At 33.8% G+C, this 24857-nt stretch overlaps 1 protein-coding gene across 3 annotated transcripts in view; it reads right to left on the bottom strand.

Annotated features, from left to right (window-relative positions):
• The window catches only part of ARFGEF1 (ADP ribosylation factor guanine nucleotide exchange factor 1), a 127108-nt gene that overhangs the window by 88332 nt on the left and 13919 nt on the right, over nt 1-24857 (bottom strand). For 2 of the 3 annotated variants that reach the window (XM_037505671.2, XM_054692203.1), the window contains 2 exons: nt 927-957; nt 219-375 (listed from right to left, as the gene is read on the bottom strand). In XM_037505671.2, coding sequence (XP_037361568.1) covers nt 219-375; nt 927-957 — 188 coding nt within the window. The other variant, XM_054692204.1, reaches the window with a different exon arrangement.

Genomic DNA, 24857 nt, shown 5'->3' with positions numbered 1-24857 from the left:
TTTTGTTACTATTAAACTACAGATAACTTTTTGTAGCTATTATTGTCTATCTTGAATAAAAGCACCACCAGTGGTTTTTTATCACAAAAAGAATATTCAAGACTTTTATGAGATATCTGAATCATCAATTATGAATAATGTTTTAGAAATGGGTTTTGTGTAATGTCATTTCACACATACCTGTAAACAATCTCGAGATGTACTAACTATGCACATACCTGTAAACAATCTAGAGATGTACTAACTATGCGGGGACATTTGGACTGACATGCCAATTCAAATGGTAAAAAGTACTTGTCTGCTTCAATAAAATTTGTCTTTGATTTCACTGGTGGAAGGGTGCTTGATCCAGCTTTTGCTTCTCCATGAGGAGGACTATATGAAAAAGAGGAGGCTAATTAGAATATCACATTTAACATATTCATGATAAACTCATAAACAGAATTTCAGTACTACAAGAGCTATGATTAAACACAACACATTCTTTACAAAGATCTCAAGGTATTTTCAATTATAAAAATATTCCAATGTCATCTAATTAATTTGATATCATAACACATTAAAGAAGCAACAAAAATTCTACTTTAAGTTACACTGTACTTCTGAGTTACTCAATACTGTCCGAAAAGATTAACAATATCAAAGAAACCTAGTAATCTTTCTAAATGTGAACTAAAGTATTTAATAATGATTTTAAAGCATATTCTATGGTATTTTAGAAATACCTTTATATATTTATGAAATCTTTCTGTATTTGTAAGTATACTTATTAGTTCTTAAAAATGATTAATTTTATTATAAAGATCACATACAAAAAATTTACCACACTAAAATATACATGATTATACTATTATAATCAAAATTCTACAAATTATTTTTAACAAAATTTACAAATTATTTTTACTAGAGAAAGAAGATCCACAAACCTCTGTTTTTCAGTTTCAGCTTTTATTTCCTCTGGTTTGGGGGCGGGGAGGAAACAAAAATACATTAGAAACTTGACAAGAGAAAGATCATTAATTCAATTATAAGTTCTATAAACTAATTTGTAACTTCTACAAGATGTTGGGAAGAATGCAAAGTCAAAAGAAAATTAGGTACTAAGACTGTTTCAGTAAAATTTACCCAATGAATAAAATTTTATGAAACTATTCGAATACACTAACAATGATAATGTTAGATATAACTGCAGATTTCCTTTTCTCAGTGCACCACTTTGGGGACTATCTCAAGATGATTATCAGGCCAGGACCATAACTCTTTGATTATGTACATATATATTGATATTTAACAAATTTTCTACTTAAAACTACATGAGGCATTGTAAATTATATATGCCTAATAAATGGGACATTTTTTCCTTTTGCTGCTTGTACCTATATATGAGGTAAATATCAATAAATTCTACCTGAAAAAGGAAAGCTTTAAATTTAATTGATAGATTGGGGAATCTGATTAATTAAGCCTATTTGAAATTTAGAAGAAAAGCATTCAAACATAACAATTACTATTTCTACAGACAATAGTTGTTGCGAACCTATGTGCCAAGCACTATTACATTTTACACCTACCACTCTATTAGATAAATATATCTACGAATGTTGAATAAAGTATGTTAAATCTAAGTATTATAAATAAGTATTGGCCTACAAATTTAATGGTAATTATTAAAAACCATCTACTGGGCCTCCCTGGTGGAGCAAGGGGTTGGGTCACAGCACTATGAAGCTATCCGCAGCCACTGAAGGACGAGTTCGATCCCTGGTCAGGGAACTGACCCACATGATGCAGCATACCTATCTTGACTCGCCCGCCGCTCCCCTCAGCAGTGTATTTCAGTAGATTTGCCTGTTCTGTTCCCCACTCCGTCTCTGGTGTATCCTCTTATCCCCTGCACCTTTGGCCTATACCCCAGTTCTGTATGCATAAGTAAATAAATCTTAAAAAAAAACCCATCTACTAAATACCTTCATGTATTAAGCCCTTTAGAAAATGAAAATCTATCATAATACCAATTATTCACTATCCACTCTGTGACAGACATTTAATGTTCTGTGTTTCAGTTTAATTGTCTGTGAACCACGCTCCAGTGGTGGAAGTTGAAAGGTGATAGTGTAAAAATATTAGCTTCAGCTATTTAAGAAACTAACTTAATAAATGTTCACGATATGAACATTTAAATTGCACAGTTGACCAATACAAATAATTAAAAATAATTTAAATAACTTTTAAAAATACAGTACAGATGAGGCAAAAATGATGTAGTAACTGCTCCAAGCTATCATTACAGTATTTTTCATTTTAAAATATTATTATTAAAGAAGCTGAGGTATTATTGAAAAATCAGGTAAGGAAGAAAAAACGTAAGCTAGGGAAGGAAGATGTTAGCTTTTGTATAAGGTGGATTTATACTTATAAAATGGTTAGGGAATAGGGTATTCTGGCAAGGTAAGTAATAGATCAATGAAGAATACCAGACATTGTATGACATTTTAAAGAACACTGTTTTGATACCACTTATCACCAAACAACTGTGTAATCTGAAGAAACAACCCAATTAGATGACTGCAATGGTCCTTTATTTTCTAAAATATGAATCTACATTTATAGGTCCACACGTCAAAGCTAGCTGTTTCTGTATAGCCCGTAAGTATAAGAATGGTTTCTACAGCTGAAGAAGTACAATCTATATGATAATGAACAATAACTTTGAAGCCCAATGAAGCATAATGTAATTCCCCTAAAAATGTTCCATAGCAGAACAAGATTACAATAAGTACTATTTTGAATTTCACCAATAAAAAACTATATAAATTTGTTTTCTCTTGATATGTAAGAATTTATGTAATATCCCTGATTTTTCTCCTTGATGTGCATAGTCCTTTGGCTTGCTGACTGCTATGTAACATATGGTTCAAAGGATCCTAAAAACCCTATGAGCCATTTCAGTCTACAATTCTATTATTTTTAAATGTCCATATGTAAGAAGTCTAATAAACATACCCAACACAAGCCAAACTTAATAGTTGTGATAATTCATGTGGCACTATGATACTAATATTTATCTTACCCGTGTGGTGTAAGTTATATAAGGCAAGTATTGTTTAAAGTGATCTGGGTAAGTTTTTTTTAGAAAGAAATAAACACTTTCTCAATGTTTCTGTCTTAAATTACTTTGTACCAAATAAGAATTTTACTGTTTTTTTTTTCCATTTCCTTATGTATTTATGACCCACAATAAAAATTTTTAATGTTTGACAAAATCTTTAAAGGTCACAAAACAATCACTGATTGTCAACACACAGCTTGCACATTTTCAGCTTGATGGATATCTTTATGGTCCTGTTATTTTTATAGATCCATGAAGACTGCTTGTGTTCATTTAAAAGTATTTCCCTTCGAAGCTACTCAAGTCCACTTAAATTCAAAGACACTATCATTAAAAAGTAATCAAGACTAAAACCAAGGAAATCATACATCTGACAAAAATATCCAAAATATATAAACTCATACAGCTTAACAACAAAAACCCCAATTTAAAAGCAATTTAAAAAACGGATCTAACTAGACATTTAACGAAAGAAGATACACAGATGGCCAACAGGCACAGGAAAAGATGTTCATCATCACTTATCATTTGGGAAATTTAAGTCAATACAATGAGATGTCACCTTATACCTGTGAGGATTGCTATTATCACAAAGAAACAAGTTTTGGCAAGGATATGGAGAAAAGAGAGCCCTCATACATTGTTGATGGCAATGTAAACAGGTGCAGCAACTACAGAACGTAGTTTGGAGATTTTTCAAAAAATTAATAAAATTACCACATAATCCAGATATTCCACTTCCGAGTATTTATCTGGAGGATATAAAAACACTAATACAAAAAGATATATGCACCCCTGCGTCTACTGAAGCATTATTTATCAGTCAAAATACAGAAAAAACCTAAGTGCCCACACAGATGACTAGATAAAGGTGCTGTAGCCATTCCCAATGGAATACTACTCAGTTATAAATAAAGATGAAATCTTGCAATTTGCGAAAGCCAGGAAGACCCTTGAGGAGAACATAGGAAGAGAAATAAGTCAAACAGAAAGACAAAAGTTGTATGATTTCACTACTGTGAAAGATTATAAAAAAAAAAAAATACAAAACAAAAACCTCTTAGATTCTGACAACAGAATGGAGATTACCAGAGCAAAAGGGGGTATGAGTATGGAGGCGGAATAAAAGTGGTAAGGGAGTCAATATATGGTAGTAAATGGAAACTAAATTTTTAGTGGTCATCTAAGTGTAGTATAGGGCCTCCCTTGGTGGCGTATGGGTTAAGTATTACTTTTCCCCTGCCAGGGCGCTAACCCACATATGGTGCAGCAGACCTTTCCTGTCTTGCCCACTGGTTCCCCTTAGCAGTTTATTTTAGTAGATCCTCCTGTTCTGCTCCCCACTCTGTCTCTGCTGAATCCTCTCACTCCTGGCACCTCTGGCCTGCACCCCAGTTCTTCCATGTAAAAATAAAAATAAAATTTTTTAAAAATGTAGTATATACAGAAGTTTAAAACTATACACATGAAACTTACACAATGTTATAAAAGAGTGACACCTGGATTTTTTTTTAAAAAAGCTTAATCTAGTTTTCACATCTCAGCCTTTTGAAAAAAAATTAAAAGACAAAGGGCATTAAAGGGAAGTAGAATAAGTATTAATCAAAATATTGAAAGTAACAATATTATAAAGCACAGCCTTTTTAAACAAGCTAAGCATTTTAAAACATATGTAATACTACTTTAAATTTGATCAGAAATATAGTGTATAAGACACTTTTCAACACACTACCTAATTTTATCCTCAAATAATCATTCCTCATTTTACAAATGAGGAAACTAAGGATCAGATTAGTTAATGACTAAGATCAGAAAGCTGGCAAGTAGTGATCCAGAAACTAGTTTCCTTCATTTTAAAATAGTGTTTTACCCAGTACATACTATGCTATGTTTAAGCAACCTTCTATTAAGTGAACCAACTGAACTGAAAATTCCATTCTACAATGAACAGGGTAAACTTATTCTAAAGCACTGGTTCTCACAGTGTGGTCCCAGAACAGCAGCATCAGCTCACACCAGATCCTTCTTTGAGGGTAGAGTCCTACAATCTGTGTTTAACAAGGTTTGAAGGGGATTCAAATACACCAACTTAAGAAAAAAAAAGGTGGAAGACAGGCATTTCATCCACTATGTCTTATCTATTTATTGTGCCTACAAAATTTATGTTTGCACTTATGCTGAAAAGGAATTCCTCTTCAGTTTTCTTAACTTCTAGTGAATATCCAGCAACACAACCTAAGGAAAGTGCACGTCTATTTTAACGAGATAGGGTTTGAAACAGTTTTGGACTGGCCTTCAATAGAAGAATTAAGAAATAAATTCCCCACTATTAAAGAAGAAATGGTGGGTGGGGTGGGGAAATAAACAAGAAGGAATACATACATACATACATACATACATACATTCAAATTAAGAAATAACTTATTCAAACTAAAACCACATAGCGTTTAATTGTGAAAGACTTGCTTGTTAAAGTCAGAACCAAAACAAGGATGACCACAGTCAAATATTTTTGACACAGCTCTGAAATGCAGATAATGCAAATAGTACTGGATTAGATAAGAAAAGTCATCACTCTAGCTAAAATAAGATTAAAAACTGGGTGCTAGATTTGTTTAGTGACATTTAGGTTTGTTTAATACATAGGCACAGTCCTTAAATATTATTTAAATTGTCAGGAATTATTTTCTCTCTAGCTATAAACTCACCTATCCCTTCAGAACTGTTTTTATAACTTTTTACTATGTCTTACAAACACAACCACTACATTATGAAAAGTAGGATATACTAAACTTGGAGGAAAAGGGTCCCTATAATTGGCATAAAAAGTATAGATTTTAAAGAATTTTGAAAGAAATACAACCTTTATCCCTTTCAGGTACCTTCAACAACTGAATACAAGTTGACAGAGTTGATAAGACACAGAGAACTGTTTTAATGAACAGGAAAAAATGCTTTATTAAAAAATAACATTATATGCAAATACTATACCTGATTTCCTAAGTATATTAAATATTCCCTCTTACTATTACTTTCACTATCAAGTTGGCCTAGCAATTTTCCTTTCCTCCACTGACTGTACAAACAAACTTCAAATTAGTACTTACATGGACTCAACAAATTGTATTTGTATATTCTGAATGATTTATATCTACCTTTCATGACATTTTTGTCTTATATGCAGTGTAATTTACAGAGTAATACCATCTACTCGAAGCAAACTAAACTTGTATGTAAGGAAACACCTTAAAGTCAAATGAATAGTTTTTAATAAATACATTAGAACTTATACATCTTAAAAGTGTTGTCTCCTCCAAAGAGTAACTGTGGGTGGCTACGCACCAATTACCACAATGCTGCCAGTATTCAAAAATATTTGTGGAATTTACTGTTTGCAGTTTTAACCAGCAATTAATTGTAAGTAGCTTAGAACCAAGTCTGAAGAATGGCATGTGACTACAAAACAAAAGTTCTTAACTACAGTGCTTCTGTGGAGCATCTCAAATTGTGTGTGTTCAAGCACTGTTCTAGAAAGAGCATGTAACTCTCATTAGATGACAAAGTAGTCTGTAACAAACTATAAAGATGATACAGCTCAATAAAGAATGGTGATTTAGATAAACTATACATATATGTTAATGAAAGTCAATTTTAAATAAAACATTGCATAAATGTAAGGGATTACTTTGAAAAATATCATGCCTTTGGATATATATGTTGTGTTAGATTTACTTTTTCAAGACATTCACATCTTCCCCAGACTCTCCAATATGAGACTTCTTCCCAGGTACAGTTCCAGATACTGTAGAGCAGCAATATGCTCCATCTGAGTTCCTGACACACAGAGAATCTGTGAGCATGATGAAATGGAAAATAGGGTTACACCACTAAGTTTTGGGGTGGTTTATCACACAGCAATAATTAAAAAGTATTAAGTAAAAGTATTAATTAAAAAATATTAAGGAGGACTGAGGAGATTGGGTTTAGGAATAATTCCCTGGCAAATGGCAGAGTGAGCTAACTGACAGGTACAAAAAGACTGCTAGGAACACAGAAAGTTCTAATGTGTTCTGAGGATTTGGATAAGGAATCCAAATGATCTTAAGAGGTATACTGCTTAATAAAATGCAGCTAGGACTTGTCTCCTACACTAACCTTGTAACATACCTATTGGACTTCTCAGAATCCCAAGGTCCTCTGCAAAGTTAGTGTGTGAAATTATGACGAACTCACATATAACAGTTGATTTCTATTGAAGTACAAAGCAATTTAAAACAAAATACCAGTTGAAATTACATTTTAGTGTCCAGAAAAAAGCACTCAAAAAAGAAATAACATTTCCTTATGCTGCTGCTCTGCCTTCAGCTCCCTTCTCTTATTTTTCTGGAAGCAAAAAGATGCAATGGAGACAAATATTTCCCTGGGATCAACAAGAAACTGCTTAGCCAATGAGTGTTCACTAACATGAATTAAAAGATGTCTCCAGGTATGAAAGTTTCGATAGTTAAAAATTCCAAAGATTTGGAAAAAGAAGATGCACTAAATAATAACATGTACTTTCACTCTAAGGTAGAGGTTAAATGAGTATTTATTTGTATTATATATGCATTATTTTATATGTATATATAAATTATGTTATATGTGTCAACGTATAGTCACTTATATAGGTTTTTAATTATCCTCATGGTTTAGAGTAAAAACTGTCAGCTACTAACACAATACTTGGTATTAATTTGCACCTTACAAAGTTTTTAAATTATATATTTATAACCATTAAGCTAAGCTAAGCTTTATTAAAAGAAAGTAGGCACCATAAACCAAACTATGGAAATTTTCCCTCAGGTGAATCTATTCTACATACAGTAATAAAACCCATTTTTCTGTAGTTATTAGCAAACATAACGCTACTTAATTTTTACTAAGCTAAAACACTGACACACACAAATATGTATGATGCAAGATGTTGAGCAGTGTGAGCAGTGCTTTGGATTACCAAAATTTTCTGCTGGATTTCAAAATAAATATTTTCTTGTCAAAGAACTAAATTAAGTTGGTGGGACTACCTTCTGAAATATGAAAAGGACAATAATTGTCATCCAAAAACATATATTCCCAGGCTCCTTCTGAAGCCAGCAGATCCCCAATCTTATTATCTTAAAGGATGTGTCAAAGAAAAGTGCAAAATTCTGATTTCTAGCACTCTTTATTACTGCTCTCAAGCATTTAAATATCACTGGAAATTTCATAATAACAGTGAAAAGAAAAGCTCCCTCCATAAAACAACAGGAGATAATTAAGGGGGAGTGACTGGATTCAAATGAAAACTATGAAACACAGATAATTTACAAATAACACAAATCTAGAATGTCCAATTTTAATTTCACCCTTCAAAATTTTAATTAACAGAAAGGCACTGTATAATTTTTTAAACTTAGATCACAATCTCTGACCAATGATAATGTATTAATATAAGTTATCTAATGCATTTAAAGTACTTTTTCCATGATAAGTAACTTAAAGTTAGGAAAAACAATCTAATGGACTCAAAATTTCTTGTCTGCTTGGTACAACAATACTGAAGTCCTAGCAGGATATTAACCCCCTTGCGTGTGCTTAACCCTGGTGTGCTTAAACCCTTGCACCACCAGGGAGGCCCAAAAGAATGTTAATTTTAGAATGATGTTACACTAAAGTGGTTTTCCAATTTGCTCATAAAAGTTCTGACAAAAAAGAAGACAAATGTACTGTGTATTAATTCAAAATAAAAGGAATTCTGTTGTTTTGGAAACTGAAGCTAGAAATGTGATCTGAATAAAAAATATTTTCAAGTCAATAATTTTATTTTCCATTACAAACTTAAAAAAAATCTTAAATAAAATACAAAATAAAAACCTCACTAAAACTGAGATCAAATGCCTGCCTAGTGACACTAAAATATTAATATAGGTAAACCAAATTTCAAGAAAACTCACTAAATGAAAATAAGCATTCAGAGAAATCATGAATTACGAAAATGATCCTTTACTAGAACTTAATAGGTAGAAAAGAAATCAATGGCTACTCACTATTGCCAGTTCGCAGAAATACAGTGAAAATCAGCAGTTACTGTTCTAAACGTTAACACCCTTATTAGTAAATATATAGTCAAACATTTTATAGATTCTGCTCATGAAAATATGGAGCAGCAGCAATATGGGTCATGGAAAGAAAATTGCATTGTAAGTCAGAGCCCCAGGTTCTATTTCAGGCTTGGCTACACAGATGGAATACAGTAAAAAGAAATCGACCCAAAGACTAAGAGTCAAACCCAGGATCTGCCCCTCTCTTACTTTTCTCTGCCTCTTGTTTACAGACTTTTGAAATAGGAAAGACAAATCTCATCATCTATCTCATAAGAGTATTAAGAGCATCAAAGTAAGTGCTTCATTTGAGGCTTTGCTTAATTTCTTTCTTTGAAAGAAATATTAAATATGGAAAAGTACAAACAATATGGTGAATATACACTAAGCAACCTCCCAAGCTTGATTTTATGAAAGCACTTCAGGAATGTACAATTCTTTCCAACTACAAGTGACAGTATTTGGAACAAGAACAAAAAGTTTGGGATATTCAAAGAACTTGAATTTGAGATGAAAGTACAAAGCTTCAGGTCTCCCTGGTGGCGCAAGGGGTTAAGACGCAGTACTATGAAGCTATCTGCAGTCTCTGCAGCACAAGTTCCATCCCCAGGCCAGCCAGGGAGCTACCCACATGGCACAGCAGACCTCTCCTGTCTCGCCTGCTGCTCCCCTCAGCAGTGTATTTCAGCAGATCTGCCTGCTCTATTCCCCACTGTGTCTCTGGTGGATCCTCTCACCCCCTGTACCTCTGGCCGGTACCCCAGTTCTTGTAGTGCATAATAAATAAATCTTTAAAAAAAAAAAGGTACAAAGCTTCCACTTAAACACAAAAGGAAATTTTTTTAAAGTAATATATATGTCTGTGAGTGTGTGTGTGAACCCCCTCTCTGAAAGGATTTGCTAGAAATAGCAATAGTGTTTTGCCTAAGGGGAAGGAAAGATAACATGTAACTAAGTAACAGGGGAAAACTTATTTTTCATCCTTTATATATCTCTTTATACCTTTTCAATTTTACTCTATGTGTACATTTAAACTATTTGGAGAAATTAAATTAAAAAATTTAAAAAGCAAGGCAATAAAGTGAATATTTTTATATCTCCTCTAATAAAAAAGGCAAGAATCTTCAACAACAGAAAAAAACCCAATTAATAAATGGGCAGTAGACATGAACAAACAATTCACCACACAGATACCCAGAAGGTCAACAGAAGTATAAAAAGATGTTCATCATTGCTTCTAATAACAAAAATACAGATTAGCAAGCTATTTATCTATTGCATTTAAACCTACAAATATGTTTCTTCAAATTTTAATGTTCTTAAAAATATTACTTCTTAGAAGTTTCTGCAATTTTTACTTAGAGCTTTGTATCTGAGAGACAATTCCCATAAAAGCAGCTCTAAATTCATAGGAAAATTATTTAACTTCTAAATCTCTATAATACAGGCAATTTTCCAATAATTTACCTAGTCTATAAAAGTTATGCTCATAGTAATCACAAACACAAATGCATTTTAAGTAAAAATAATGTATAATTTATCAAGGTGCTAACAGAAGCACCTGCATACAAATGAAAACAAGATTATCCTTCTGAAGATTCTCAAAAGTATCTTACCATAAAACAACACTATTTCACACATATCTACATATTTTATTCATTAAAAGTACACAGTATAACTGAAGCAGCATTGAATGTTCTGAGTTAAATACTAAATTTTCTTATAATCTATCAAACACTGAATTTTCTTATACAAGCATTAAACTACAGATCTTGAAGTTTCATTACCAAATCAAGTTGCACCAACACAAACACATATGAAAATACTAAATATACATTTCTTAAAATTATTTGTCAAAACTTATTAACCTCTCTCTCTCTCTCTCTCTCTCACACACACACACACACACACACACTCACACACACACACACAGACACACACACTATTTTAATCTCCAGAAGCACCATCATCAAGTCCACCTCTTGGTGTGTCTTACTTAGGTAAAAAATACTTAGGTAAAAAATCAAATCCTTTTTCCTGCCCCTCCAAAATACATTTAGTAGTTTGAAAATTTATGTTTGCATATCTTAACTGAACTAACTTGCACACTGAAACCATGCTTCTTATTACACAATTTATAGCACAAAAGGATGATAAAAGTAAAAAAGTTATATACATGAATACTGCTTTTAATTCAGCTGTACTCTTCAAATTACAATTTCAGATTGTAGGAATCTGATTTGATATTTTCCTTAAGAGGCTGGTCCATAGTTCCTCAATCTCTATCCCCTCAAATTACCCAGTATTTAACAGAAATACAAACATGTAATGGAGAATCCCTGGCATCCATGACACTCCCCTCCTTCCATACAAACATACAGGTTAATTTTTCTCCTTAATAGCACTCTTCACTTATATACAACAGCATCTAATGCCAATTGAGAGTGCCAGTTGGGCCAACGGCTACTGCAGGTGCTTTAAAATATCTTATTAAATACCCTATCAACTTTGAATAGATGCTATTATTGCTCTGATAGATTATATGAGTAAAATGATATAGATACCTAAAGGAATACACCTGTCATACACTTCGGCATAATTTATTAAAACTGCTTAACCATATTGAGACTGGGTACCAACAAATGACTGCTGGATTATAAATGAATGATGTATAACTATGTTATACATAGGACAAAAAAAATCAAGATAATTTCAGATCACTGATATTGATAGTCAATAGGCCTTTTCAAAAAATCCTAAAATTCATAAATATGTCTATGGTGAATAATATGTCTCACAAAAAGAAAAGGCTGTCACATTCCCAGGCAGTAGCTAACCTCAGTCAGTAACTAAGTGACTCACTTCCTCAAACCAGCATTGAAGAAGTAATGCAGACCTGATCCAATCATGCCTCTGAAAAATTAAATTCCTACAGCTGTATCAGGAAACTCAATAGTACAAATTACAAATTTTCAGTCTACAAACACCAAGCTCTCACTACATTTTAAAATAACTAAGCACTAAATTAAAAAAAAATAAAATATAATTAGATCAAGAAATAAAATATAAAAAGACCACGAGAGTGGGAAGTAGTATTAGATAATCAGAAGATTCTCAAAAGAATATGCTATTTGAGCTAAACCCTGAAGGACAAAACACTTTAGGCAGGTATAACAAACTGATAAATAACAAAGAGCAAGAAAAAGTAGAGGCTGAATGAGCACAAGATGCCTTTGAGTAAATAGATACATACCTCTCAATAAATGAAAAGACAACAACCCAATCAATATATGTAGCAAAAGATTTGAATAGACATTACACCAAACAAGATATGAATGGTTAATAGATATATGAAAAGAGGCACACCAATTAATCTAGAGAAATGTAAATCAAAACTATCAATACAATGTTATACTATTTCACAGCACAGTAACAAATGCTGGTGAGGACAGGAAGAAGTGGGAACGCTCATATAATGCTGTAGTGGAGTAAAATGCTGCAACCATATTGAAAAACAGTTGGCAATTTATTAAAAAGTTGAACAAATATGCCATTTAACTCAGCAACTGCACTCTTAGGTATCCATCCAAAAGAAAACATGTCCACACAAAGACTTGGATCTGAATGTTAAAGCAGCATTATTCATAATCACCAAGAATTGGAAACAACCTACGTATCCATCAATGGATGGATTATACACAATGAATAGATATAACATAGCGATTCCAGAAAATAGAATACTATTCAATAATAAAAAGGGATTACATACTGATATGTGACAGAAAATGGATAAAACACAAAAACATTAACACTATGAAAAAGGTAATACACACAGATTATATACTATATGATTCAATTTACAGGAAATGTCCTGAAAAGACAAATCTATAGACAGCAAATAGATAAAATGGTTGCTTGGGGTGAACATGGGGAGTAACAGTAAACTGAAGAATTTTATAAAGTGATGAAAATATTCTAATATTGATTTATGGTAATGGTTACACAACTTAGTAAATTTAATAAAAAAAAAACTTGAAATAGGTGAAGTATGCCTCAAAGTTATATTAAAACAATGACAAGAAAATACATATGAGTGGAATAAGGAATCTGTAGTGGCAATTTAAAAACATGACATTTTATGTATGAACTTTAAGTAGCTCAGCTAAAGTGACTCAACTAAAATGTAGGAGACTGTAAACAGAAACAGAAAAAAAAAAGCTCTCATAACTGTAAAATGCATGCTACAGTATTAGGACACAGATTTTTGTTTTCCAAAAAGCATTCCCCTTATAAAAGGAGGATGTTTTATTATTGAGTCTTTGTTAAGTCACCCATTTCACAGTGTATACTTTCATTTTAAACAGCTTTTAAAAAATGTTTTATTATGGGAAATTCCAAACACATTCAAAAATAGAGAATAAATAATAGGATGAATGCCATGTCTCACTATCCATTTCAACAATAATCTTGTTTCATCTATACTCTTTTGTACTCCATGCTTCTCTTTCAAGTGAATTCAATTAAAGCAAACTGCAGGCATACTATTTAACCCATATACCTTTCATTATTACATTAACTTTTAAATTTCTTCCAGATGGGGATGATGTGGTAACAACACATCTGAAGAGGTATGAACCTATACTTTTAATATACAGTGTTGTAAACCAATGTCACAGCAATAAAAAAATTAAGAAAGAAAAGTAATTATAAAAGTAATCTATGACTACTTTAGAAAATTTGGGAAATACAGAAATTTATTAATGAGAGAAAAAAAAACCCACACTACCCATAATACTACCATTTGTAATTTCCAGTAAAGTAAAAATCATGGTTTTATTTTGAAAAAACAAGTGATTTAAGCAATTGTTCTAGTATTATGTAGGCACTTATTGTTTTATATATAAATTTTCTATATGGTTTTATATATAAATTGCATGTACATCTTTCCAACCACAACAGAGAATAAAAATTAACATTTATTGACCATATATATATATACCATCTCATTTAATCTTATAATAACCCTATGAAATAGGCATTTTTAGGTGAGGAGACTCAAAGATACTCATTAACTTCCTTGTCTTCTATCTAATAAATGGGAGAATCATGATTAAAATAAAAACATAACTGCCTGTCATGGCTTTATCCCACATTATCCCACAACGAAAGCAATCTAAACACTATGAAGAAAACAAAGAGAAAGCTCATTCTTCTAAGACTATTTGCTCTTCGTGCTTTTTATACAACACTCATGGCCACCACAGACAACTTAAACAGTAACGTAACTTCTATTAAAAGAGTAGCTTAAATTTGTGCAATGCTCCATAAAGCCTCAGGAGGTCATCAAAGTAAAGTGAGTGTGTGTGTGTGTAAAAGTCTAATAAACAACTCAAATATGTTTAAAATTATTTTTACTAGTAACTTCTAATACTAAGTTTTACCTTTAAAAAGCTAAGGTTTGTGATAAAAGGCCCCCTGAAGCTATTGTCTTGAGCACAAACCAGCACCCGGGTTCCTAAGCCCTGGCACTGCATTGAATAAGGGGGGCACATAAGCAGACACCAGGACAGAGTGTACACTGAGGAAGAGCTCCAAAGGTGAGGGCACATAGTGAGAACTACTTGCTTGAGTCTAAGGCTTATAATATAGAATAGCTGTAGCCTCAATCTGGTCAGAGGACCTGGACTTCCTTGTAGGATAGACTACTACTGAAGTTCAGGCTGAGATATCTGAAACATCTGCCACAACCCACCCCAAGCTGAGACATCCCACACACCTGCCAACCCCTATCCCAGACTGAGATGCCGAAAAACACTTACCACCCCTACAAAAAAATGCTTTACAACAGGAATTCCAAACCACTGAGTCTACTGCAGGTGATCCTTTGATGTATATTGTCCCAGTCTTACTACCCCTCGCTGGTACAAGGCCCCCAACTACTCCAAAAACTTTAAAGACAAATGAAAATCTACCCTTAATAAACACATACAAACCTGAAAATGAGAGACAGAGGAACACAATATAAATGCCAGAATATTAAAAAAAAAACACACACACAAAAAAAAAACAAACACCACCAAAGCCCCAAAGAATGAGTTGTGGAGCCTGACAGAAAGGAAATTCAGGGCAACAGTACTGGCAACAATAATGGAACTTCAAAACAAAATGAAACAAAACAAAAGAGGCCATTAAAAAAAACCAGAAAAAATATAATTAAAATATGAGATAGCTACATTCAGAAATATGGAGCCATGGAACACTACAGCTGACTTAAAAAATACAACTGAGAACTTTAGTAACAAACAAACAGAAGGAAAGAAGAGAATTATGGATCTTGAAAACATGATATTGGAGAAAATAAGAAAAGAACTAGATAGAGAAAAAAGAATGAAAATAGTATAAGAATTCTCTGGGATGACTAAAAGAGAAATAATATCCGTAATGGGGACCACAAAGGAGAAGAGGAGAAAGGCATAGAAAATCTATTTAAAGAAATAATCACTGAAAATCATCATATTTTGGGAAATAAACTAGAAGTTATAACCTATGAGGCTCAAAGAGTTCCAAAAAAAATAACAGGGGACAGATACACATCAACTCACATAATAATAATAAAGCTGTTTAGAACCAATGGTAAGTAAAGAAAACTAAAAACATCAAGAGAGGAAAAAGGGTAACCTGCAAGGGAACATCAACCAGACTATTAGCAGATATTTCAACAGAAAGAGTATAAACATTAAGGAGGTAGGAAGAGATAGTCAATGTACTTAAAGACTTAAAGTCTAGAATCCTCCACCTCACAAGATTATAACAATGGTATAAAACTGGAAATCAATGGTGAAGGAAAAAACAGGAAAAGCCACGAATACATGGAAAGTAAACAATATGCTGCTTAACTGCAATTGTATAAAAGAAATCAAAGCAGAAATTAAAAAATACCTGAGGTGAATGAAAATGATGATAAAAGTTACCAGGATTTATGGGATGCATGCAGCAAGAGGGGCCTTAAGGAAGAAGACAATTGTAGTACATGTCCACATTAAAAAGCAAGAAAAATCCCAAATAAAAAACCTTATTAACAACACCTAAAGCAACTTGAAAAAGAGGAATAAATAAGATGACAGGATAAATAGAATTCTCAATTAGTCATGGATAAGATTTTCAAAAATTGAAAAAATTCTTAAGTGTTTAAAATAAAAAAAAAAAAAAAACACCAAAAACCTAAATGTAAGAGCTGAAACAATAAAGCTTTTAGAATACAGATGAAAATCTTCATGGCACTAAATTTAGTAATGATTTGTTTTATGACACCAACAGCACAGGAAACAATAGCAGAAATAGACTAAATGAACATTAAAAACTGCTTAATATTATTTAACATGGTGTCCAAAGTCCTAGACAAACTAATTAAACTAGAAAAAGAAACAAGAGGTATCAAAATTGGGAAAGAAGAATTAAAACTATCAATATTTACAAATGACATAATAAACACAGAAAATCCCAAAGATTCTACTAAAAAATTATTAGAATAAGTGAAATAGTAAAGTGGCAGTCTTCAAAATTAACAATCTGTGCTCATGAACTGGAAGTATTAGTGACATTAAAATGGCTATATGGGGCCTCCCTGGTGGCACAGGAGTTAAGTTCAGTGTTATCAAGCTATTGCCAGCCACTGCAGCATGAGTTCAATCCCTGGACTGGGAGCTAACCCACATGGCACAGACCTCTCCTGTCTTGCCCACTGCTCCCCTCAGCAGTGTATTTCAGTAGATCTACTCTGTCTCTGGTGAATCTGTTATAGGACAGGGAGAGGGGCAGCCCAAACCCCGCAAACCTGCCTATTTTAAATGGGTTCTGCCATTCGCCGCATCAACACAAAACATATGACACTTTAATGGGAAGGAACTTTAATAAAAACTAGGAAACAATACAGGTAAGGCAAAGAGTCTAGTTTCTAAATGAAGCACCCAAAGTTACCCGTCCCCTCGTGGGTAAAACTCCATCCATATGGGATCGGCCCAGAGCAAGGCCCCAAAGCCTGCCACAAGTCTAAAGCATCTTCCAGTGGGGACCCACAGAAAAGAGTCAGAAACAACCAAACAAGCCCGGAAAATCAACATCAAGATAAAAGCTGCCATTGTCACCTCCCCATGGGTCTCACCCACATCTGTGTCACCCCGTCCACGACCAAAAGACAAGCGCAGCTTCTTCACGTGTCTTTAGGCTCCATGTGCCTCCTCCAGGTCTCCTGGCTCCTTCCTGCTTCCTTCCTCAGTTTCTTTTTCTGCTTCTCCTCTTCCTGCTCAGCTCCACCCTCCCTTGGGTGGGGCAGGGAACCTCCCCCTTTCCTGGGGACCACCCTGTTACAAATCCTCTCACCCCCCATAACTCTGGCCAATACCTCAGTTCTTTTATTCATAAATAAATAAATCTTTAAAAAAAAAAAAAAACTCTGTCATTTAAAAAGAAAATGGCTATATTACCTACAGTAATAAGATTCAATACAATCCCCCAAAAATCCTAATGACATTCTTCCCAGAAAGAGGCATTAAAAAATCACAAAATTTACTTAGAATTACAAAAGACCCCCAAATAGCAAAAACAAGTCTGAAAAACAGGAATAAAAATGGAGATATCATATTCCTTGAGTTCAAATTATACTTCGAAACAATAGTAATCAAAACAGAAGGGTGTTGAAATAAAAGCTGATACACAGATAAATGTATAAGACTGAACTCAGAAATAAACCCACACATACATGGAGAACTAATTTACAACAAAGGAGTCAAAAGTATACAATGGACAAGGAAAGTCTCTTCGATAAATGTTGTTGGCAAAACTGGACAGCCATATGCAAAAGCATGAAAACAGACCACTATCTCATACCATATACAAAAAATAATTCAAAATGGATCAAAGACCTGAAACCATAAAATACATAGAAGAAAACATAGGTGATACTACTCTATGCTATCAGCTTTAGGGATGTCTTTGGGGAATTAACTTCAATGGGAAGGAAAACAAAACAAAAATAAATGGGATACATCAAATTCAAAAGCTCCTGCACACCTCAAGAAACTATCAGCAACAGAAAAGATATCCTATTGATGGGAAAAGATATTTAAAATCATACATCCCAGGGCCTCCCCGGTGGTGCAGCGGTTGAGCACTGGGTTGCAAAGCTGCCCGCAGCCTCTGCAGCGCTGGTTCAATCCCCGGCTGCTCCCCGGCCACTGGAGGAGGGTCCCACATAGCGTAAAGATCTCTCCTGCCACCCGCTGCTCCCCTCAGCAGTGTACTTCGGTCCTTCTGCCTGCTCTGCTCCCCGCTCTGGCTCTGGTGAATTCCGTTACCCTCCTGCGCTTCTGACTGTACCCAGTGCTTGTATAAATAAATAAAAAATAATAAATCTTAAAATCATACATCCCAGAAGGGATTAATATTCAATATATATAAAGAACTTATTAAAAAAATCAACAACAAACCAGCCCAGTTAAAAACATGAGTACAGCAAGTAGACAAGGACTTCTCCAAATAAGACATACAGATGGTCAAGAGGAACATGAAAAGATAGCTGCTCATCATCTTATCATTAGGGAAATATATATATCTCACTCTTAGGAGAATGGTTATTATCCAAAAGACATAAAACAAGTGTTAAAAAAAAGAATTTGGAAAGAAGGGAACCCCCCATACACTGTTGGTGATAATGTAAATTGGTGCAGACATACAGAAAAAGGTAAGGGTTTCCTCAAAAAATTAAAAATAGAAATTTCACACAATCCAGTAACCTACTTCCAGATATTTATTTACCTGAAACTACAAAAACGCTCATTTGAAGAGATCCCCCATGTTGATTGTTACATTATATACAAAAGAGCTGGATACAACGTTAGTGCTCAAGGACAGGTGATTAGATAAAGATGTGACTTTATATTTAGCTTAACTATTAGGGAAAAAAACCCAAAGCAGATGAACTCCTGCCACTTGCAAAAGCATGGATGGACTTAGATGATAGTATGCTTAATGAAATAAGCACACACTGCTTCTAACAAACACCATGAGATTTCATTCACATGTTGGTACAAAGAGAAACAAGAGAAAAAACTAAATAAAAGAAATAAAATTTGCAATTGTAAGATCAAATTAGTGGTTACCAGAAAGGAAGGAAGATGGGCAAATTGGGCAAAGGGTTTAAGTGTGTGGTGAAGGATAGAAGTGGACTTTCAGTGGTGAATTTAATGTTGTAATTACAGCGATTTATAGTGATGCACAGCTGAAATGAGTTATATTGCAATATTATTTCTATTTAAAAAATTACTTTTAAAAAAGCAATTGTTGGCCTCCCCAGTGGCACAGCGGGTTGAGCGCAGCTCTGTGAAGCTCTCCGCAGCCTCTGCAGCACGGATTCAATTCCCGGCCAGCCAGGGAGATTCCCACTTGGCTTGGCAGACCTCTCCTGTCTCGCCCGCTGCTGTTCCCCTCAGCAGTGTCTTCAGTCCGTCTGTCTGCTCTGCTCCCCACTCTGTCTCTGGTGAATCCTCTTATCCTCCCGTGCCTCTGGCCTGTACCCTAGCTCTTGCATAAAAATAAATAAATCTTTAAAAACAACAACAACAAGCAATTGTTACTTGCATCCAAGTAATAATCAACTACAATCAACTAAGGAATTGGGGAAAACGTGCATATAATAGATCTGCTCAGGAGGTAATATACAGAATATACAAGGAATTCCTACAACACAACAACAAGCACACAAACTGATTTAAAAATGGTCAAAGGACTTGAATAGGTATTTCTCCAAAGATAAACAAATCGCCAACAAGCACATGAGATGTCCAACAATAGTAATCATTAGTGAAATACAAATTGAGATGAGATGCCACTTGCAGTCATTAGGATGTCAAATAAACAAAAACAAGTGCTGGAAACAACACCAACAAATGGAACCCTGGATGGAAAACAGTGCAGCTGCTTTGACAATACAGCAATCCCTCAAAAAATTAAAATATATTATGATATAGTAATTCTACTACTACTACCAAAGAATTGAAAGCAGGATCTTAAGATATTTGTAACCCATGTTCATAGCTGCATTTTTCACAGTAGTCAAACAACAGAAGCAACCTAAGTTTTCAAACAGATGGATAAACAAAATGTAGTACAAATGTACAAAAACTAAAGGAAAAAGCCAAAGACTAAAGGAAAATCTAATACTTGCAGTGTTGGTAGGGCTAAGGGAAGAGCTGGACATATGGTTCCATCTGGAGATAGGACAGAAGACCCTTATCTTTTCCCCCTAAGGTGCTATTAGTAGGGCTGAATAGGCAGTTAAACTTCTAAGCAGAGAGCAGCAAAGTGGAAGAATGAAGTGATGCAAATCACCATTCCATTCTCCATACAGGGTTACTATAAGCAGGACCCAGTGAGGAGCTGATCTTGAACCCACCTGCAACCCTGCCCCTGCAACTGGAAGGCTCAAGCTCTACTTTTATCTGCCCTGGTGGGACTGTGGTTCAGGAAGGAGCTGAACATTCATCCCCCTTCCCCACCTGCATCTGTGCACTGAAACCTCAAAAGTGTGACTACAAAATGAATATTAAATGGGATTCTGAATCTTACAACATGACACCCAAAACACACAGATATAAGTGAAAATCATTCATCACACAAAGAAACAGAAAAAAAATTTCAACTGAGCAAAGAAGACAGATGCAAGCTTCAAGTTGACACAGATATAAAAATTATCTAACAAGGGTTTCAAAGCAGCTATCCCCAAAAAACTTCAATGAGCAATTATAAACATACTTGAAACAAATGGGAGGGGAAAAAGTCAGTAAATATACAGACGATACACAGAGAACCAAATGGAAATATTAAAACTAAATACAAAATTAAAAATTCATTGATGGACTCAAAAGCAAAATAAATATAATGGAAGAATGCAATCAGTGAGTTCCAAGATAGAAAAATAAAAAGTAACCACTCTGAATAACAGCTAGAAAATACGCTGAAACAAAAAAATGGACAGAGTTGAGGGAGCCTGATAAAAATAACTAAAGATGGAATCTTTCCTATCATCTGAGTCTCAGAAGGAAAGGAGAAAGAATAGGGGGCTGAAAAGAGCATATGAAGAAATAATACCAAAAAACTTCCTAAATTTGACAAAAATACAGAAATCTACAGATTCAAGAAGCTAAACAAACCAAAACAATAAAAATCTAAACACACATCAAGACACATCATTATCAAAATTCAGAAAACTAAGAAAAAATCTTGAAAGCAGGTAGAAAAAAAATGACATATTACCTAGAGAAGAACAATGATTCAAAAGACAGTAAAGTTCTCATTAGAAACTATGGAAACCAACATTTGGGGTCTGTGGCACATTTTCAAGAACTGAAATAAAGAACTGTCACCCAGAGTTCCATATCCAATGAAAATACCCTAAAGAATTAAAGTAAAATCAAGAACTTCTCAGGTAAAGGAAAACCAAAAGAGTTTATCACCACTAGACCTACACTAAACACTATTCAAACAGAAAGGAAATGGTAAAGAAGAAATTGTGTAACAGAAAGAACAAGAAATATAAAAATATGGAAAAATGTTAATACTCGTCTTTCTCCTTGTTTTGCAAAATATTTAAACATTTGAAGTAAAAAATAAAACTGTCTTATATGGTTCCCAATGTATGTAGATGAAATATTTAAGGCAATACTATGGAGATGTACAGTAAAGGGACTTAAATAGAGCTATGATTTTCTACAGCTTACTCAAATCAGTAAAATTTTGACATTGGTATACTCTGATAGTAGGGATAATGTAATAGTAGTGATAACAACCTACTACAAAATTCAAATAGATATGTACTCAAAAACTCTACAGAAAAAAATGGAATTCTAAAAATTATTCAATTAGTACACACAAAAGCAGCAAAAGTGACATACGAAAAAGAAAAATAGAACAGAACACAAAAATAAAATGCCAGAATAAGCTCTAACACATTAAATGTAAAAGGTATAAATATAACAATTAAAAGACAAGGTATGGCATACTAGATGTTCAAAATATGAACCAACTATATACTCTCTACATGAAACTTCAAATATAATAATACAGGTAGGTAGGAAGTAAACAGATGGAAAATGATATACCACAAAAACATTAATCAAAAGAAAGCAGAAATGGCTCTGTTAATAGCAGATAAGCAGAACTTCAACACCTTTCTCTCACAACATGAAACAGAACTATTAGACAAAAAAAAAATCACCAAAAATACAGAGCTGAACAATACCATCAATTGACCAGAAGAAAACATAGGGATAAGGCTCTTGACAGTAGTCATCAATAACTTTGTGGATTTGAAATCAAACACAAAGGGAATAAAATCAAGAATAAACCAGTCGGACTACATCAAAATATACAGCTTCTGCACAGCAAAGAAAAAAAACCAATGCAATAAAAAGGTAACCTATGGAATGGGAAAAAATATTTCCAAAACACTTTACCAATAAGGGATTAATATCCAAAATATACAAAAACTCATACAACGCAATTACAAAAAAAAAAAAATTAAAAAATAGGTAAAATGAGCCTTCCTGGCAGCGCAAGGGTTAAAGACAAAGAGATACCTCTTTTAGAGGGTACTGATTTACATGTTTCTAAAAAAATGCAATCCTAAGTATCACACTTGAGTTTTTGGAGTGAACCTAAAAGGGCAATGAGAACCCTCAAAAATGTAGCCAGTTAGTTAGAAATGACGGTGGCCTGGAAACGCAGCTGCTTGAGAGTAGTGTCTGAGGTGACGACAATTTTGTGAGGTGTTATGCACTTAACCCGACAAACTTGACCCGACCCAGGGCAGTTACACATAACTGCATTGTATGGACAAAGACAGTACAGAGAAGAATATACAGACCAATATAACTTATAAATATAGATGCAAAATTCTCAACAAAATATTAACAAATAGAATCTATCAAGATATACTGAAAACAATTGGGATTTATTTCAAGCATACAAAATAAACTCAATATGCAAAAAAATCAACCGATGTAATCTACCTTGCAAACAGGTTTTAGAAGAAAAACCATATGACTGTATCAAGTGATGCAGAAAGGGCAGTTAACAAAATTATAAATCCATTAATGATAAAAACTCTCAGCAACATAGCAAAAAAAATTAACGTCCTCAATATTTAAGACCAGTTACAAAAAGAAAAAAATGTACAGCTAACACCAGATTTCAAGATGAAACACTGAATGCTTACCCCCAAGAACAGGAACAAGGCAAGAATGTCTAGTCTCACCATTTCAATGTAATTTTTTCTAAATATCCCAATCAGTGCAAGAAGCAAGAAAAAGAAACAGCATGCAGATTGGAAAGGAAGAAATGAAACTGTTCTCATTCACAGTTCACATGTTTGTCTAAGTAAAATAAATCCCAAGAAATTCAGAAGAAAGACTCTCAGAATATATAAATGCATTTAACAAGGTTTTTATTTTAAAAAATATCTAATTTCTACATACTAGCAATGAACAAATTAGAAACCAAAACTTAAAAAAGAAAAAACACTGCTTGGAAGAGCCTCCCCAAACATGAAATTCTAAAGTATAAGCCCAATGAAAACATGTACAGGATATACACTGAAATAAATCAAAGTCAACCTAAATAGGAGAAACATATCATATTCATGAACTGGAAAAACTCAAAACAGTAAAGATGTCAATTCCCCCCCAAATAGATCTACAGATTTAACCCAGTGCAAACTAAAAATTCTGGCAGAATTTTCTGTATATAAAGTGATTCTAAAATTCACAAAGACAATGTAACTAAAATATATGAAATAATTCTGATAAAGAGGGCAGAATCACAATATTTGGTCTTAAGACTTTAAAATTAAAACAATAAAAACAAAGAGATAGTGGAGAAGGGACATGTTAGAGGAACAACCTTTGAACCAATGGGTGATGCCCATAGCCAATGAGGAGCTTTCTTGACTGCACCACCTGACACTCTAAATGGAGGCTATTGGAACTAGGGACAGAGGTGAACTGTCATGATGACCTTAAAAGATGGAGCATAGGCAGGACATGCTTTTTTGCTGGCTTCTGTTAACACTAGTCACTACCTGTGGGACATAGGGCATAAGGCCATGTGCCAGCCAATAAATTTTCTTAGCCTTTTTCTCTTGGCTCTCCTTTTCTCGCACTCTGTATGAACAAATCCTTTCATTTTCAGTTCTCTCTGTATGTCCTGCATTAAGTGTGAGGTGAGGACTCACCGATCAGGTCATCCTTCATCCTCCAGGTTTGCCCCATTACCAGCAGACACAGATAGTAATAAAGGTAGTGGAGTCCAGATACAGACCCCCAGGAATAAGCCAATTGATTTTTTCAAAGGTACCAAGATAATTCAAGAGAGAAAGGTAATTCTTAAATGGACTTTAGCAGGTTAGCCTGTTTTTCCTGGGAAGGACACAATTCAAATAAAAAGATAAGCTACAGAAAATATTTGTAAATCACATATCTGACAAAGGACTTGTGTGTGTATAAACTTTATACATAGACTATATATACTGAAAATAATAAATTATATACTTTTAAAAACTCAACAGTAAAAAGTAACCA

The sequence above is a fragment of the Talpa occidentalis genome, unplaced genomic scaffold (assembly GCF_014898055.3).
Source record: "Talpa occidentalis isolate TD23 unplaced genomic scaffold, MPIMG_talOcc4v2.1, whole genome shotgun sequence".
NCBI lineage: Eukaryota > Metazoa > Chordata > Mammalia > Eulipotyphla > Talpidae > Talpa > Talpa occidentalis.
Note: the sequence above shows the minus strand (reverse complement) of the source record. Positions and strands in the feature narration are given on the sequence as shown.